The following is a 1,448-nucleotide window of genomic DNA, read 5'->3' as shown; positions in this document are numbered from 1 at the left end:
TACTTCTTGTAGTAGTCTTACTTCAATCATTTACACACAAGAAACCCCAATAATAAAAACAGAAACAAATAGAATCAATGAAAAAAAAATAAGAACACACATTACCAAATCAAATAACAATCAACAATTACAGCAGAGGCACACACATTACAGAGAGCTGCAACCATAACTCAGATAGTGCCCAAATTAAAGTAAAAACCCACACAATACCCAATAACAAACACATAATCCCAATTAACCCCAAAAAAAAAAAAGAAATTAAAGAGAACGACCATCAGTAGCACACAGCACAGAAACAAATAAAAAATGCCTCTTCCTGTAGGACCAAGCACAATTACAAATATACTTATGTATTCTTTATCATTTTTTCTCTCCCCACAAAACACTCCAACACACAACAATGCAGGAGAGAGCACACAGTGCCCAAGCAAACCACAAGCAAACAAACAGATATTAACCATTAGCCCAACGTACCCAGTAAACACAGAAATACACACCAACTATGGGTGTAATTCTATATGTTTGTATATAAGCAATTATAAATATAAATTCATCTGTTATTATTATTATTTCTTTTTCCCACTGCAAAAAGCAGTTCATCATCATCATCACAGTGCAAGCCCAGGTGCACACAGAGAGTCTCCAACAACACACAATGAAGCAGGAATAATTATTATAGGATAAACACACAGAGAGTAAACACACAGAAAAAACATTAACAAACATAAAAAGAAGAAACTCCCAACAGGTGGAAGATTCGTTAGACTGTAGGGATACACGCAAAAAAAAAGAAGAAAAGAAAACAAAGGATGACCTGAGTCACACCATCACAACCACCACAATCAGCACACAAGAATACAGGCCAGTGTAACCACAATCAGTAGTGGTACACGCACCCACACAGAACTGCTGATACTGCTGCTGCTGTCTGCATCACCCTTCTTGTTGTTTGTGAGTTCAGGAGGAAGTGTTGTTGTTGTTGTGGTGGTGGTGGTGGTGGTTGTATCTGTATTATCTGCAGAAACGTCTTGGTTGGTTGTTGACTCACTCCCTGAAGGTGTATTATCATTCTCAGTTGATGCATTATTTGAACCACCGTTACTTGCTGTGGCTGAATTGCTGGAAGAAGGGGTAGTTGGTGATGGCGCACCTTCACTTGCTTCATTGTTTGCATGTTGAGGATTTTCAGAAGGAACATCACTGTTCCCTGCAGTAGAAGGAGAAGGAACAGCAGGAGGCATAGAAGTTTCAGAAGTGGAAGTACGACTACCAGCAACACCACCAGTACCCACAACAGAACCAGTGTCTCTATTTTTACCGGGAGCACTATCACTATGACCTTCAGCAGCAGGTATACTATTTTCATCGTGACGGTCTTGCGGATTTTGACCACCAATTTCACCAGGACCCTTAACAGGCTGTTCAGAAGCAGGTGCTTTTGGTGTTCC

At 39.8% G+C, this 1,448-nt stretch overlaps 1 protein-coding gene across 1 annotated transcript; it reads right to left on the bottom strand.

Moving 5' to 3' along the window:
* Positions 1 to 842: 842 nt before the first annotated feature.
* On the bottom strand, positions 843 to 1,448 carry TM35_001041000 (uncharacterized protein; the record flags this gene model as incomplete). Its single annotated transcript, XM_029031638.1, has 1 exon — positions 843 to 1,448. A coding segment is annotated over one exon (606 nt), but the record flags the coding sequence as incomplete, so codon positions are not given.

The sequence above is a fragment of the Trypanosoma theileri genome (genome assembly GCF_002087225.1).
Source record: "Trypanosoma theileri isolate Edinburgh chromosome Unknown TM35_Tth_104_V1, whole genome shotgun sequence".
In the NCBI taxonomy this organism is placed as follows: Eukaryota; Euglenozoa; class Kinetoplastea; order Trypanosomatida; family Trypanosomatidae; genus Trypanosoma; species Trypanosoma theileri.
The sequence above is the reverse complement of the archived record's forward strand: the minus strand, read 5'-3'. Positions and strand labels throughout refer to the sequence as shown.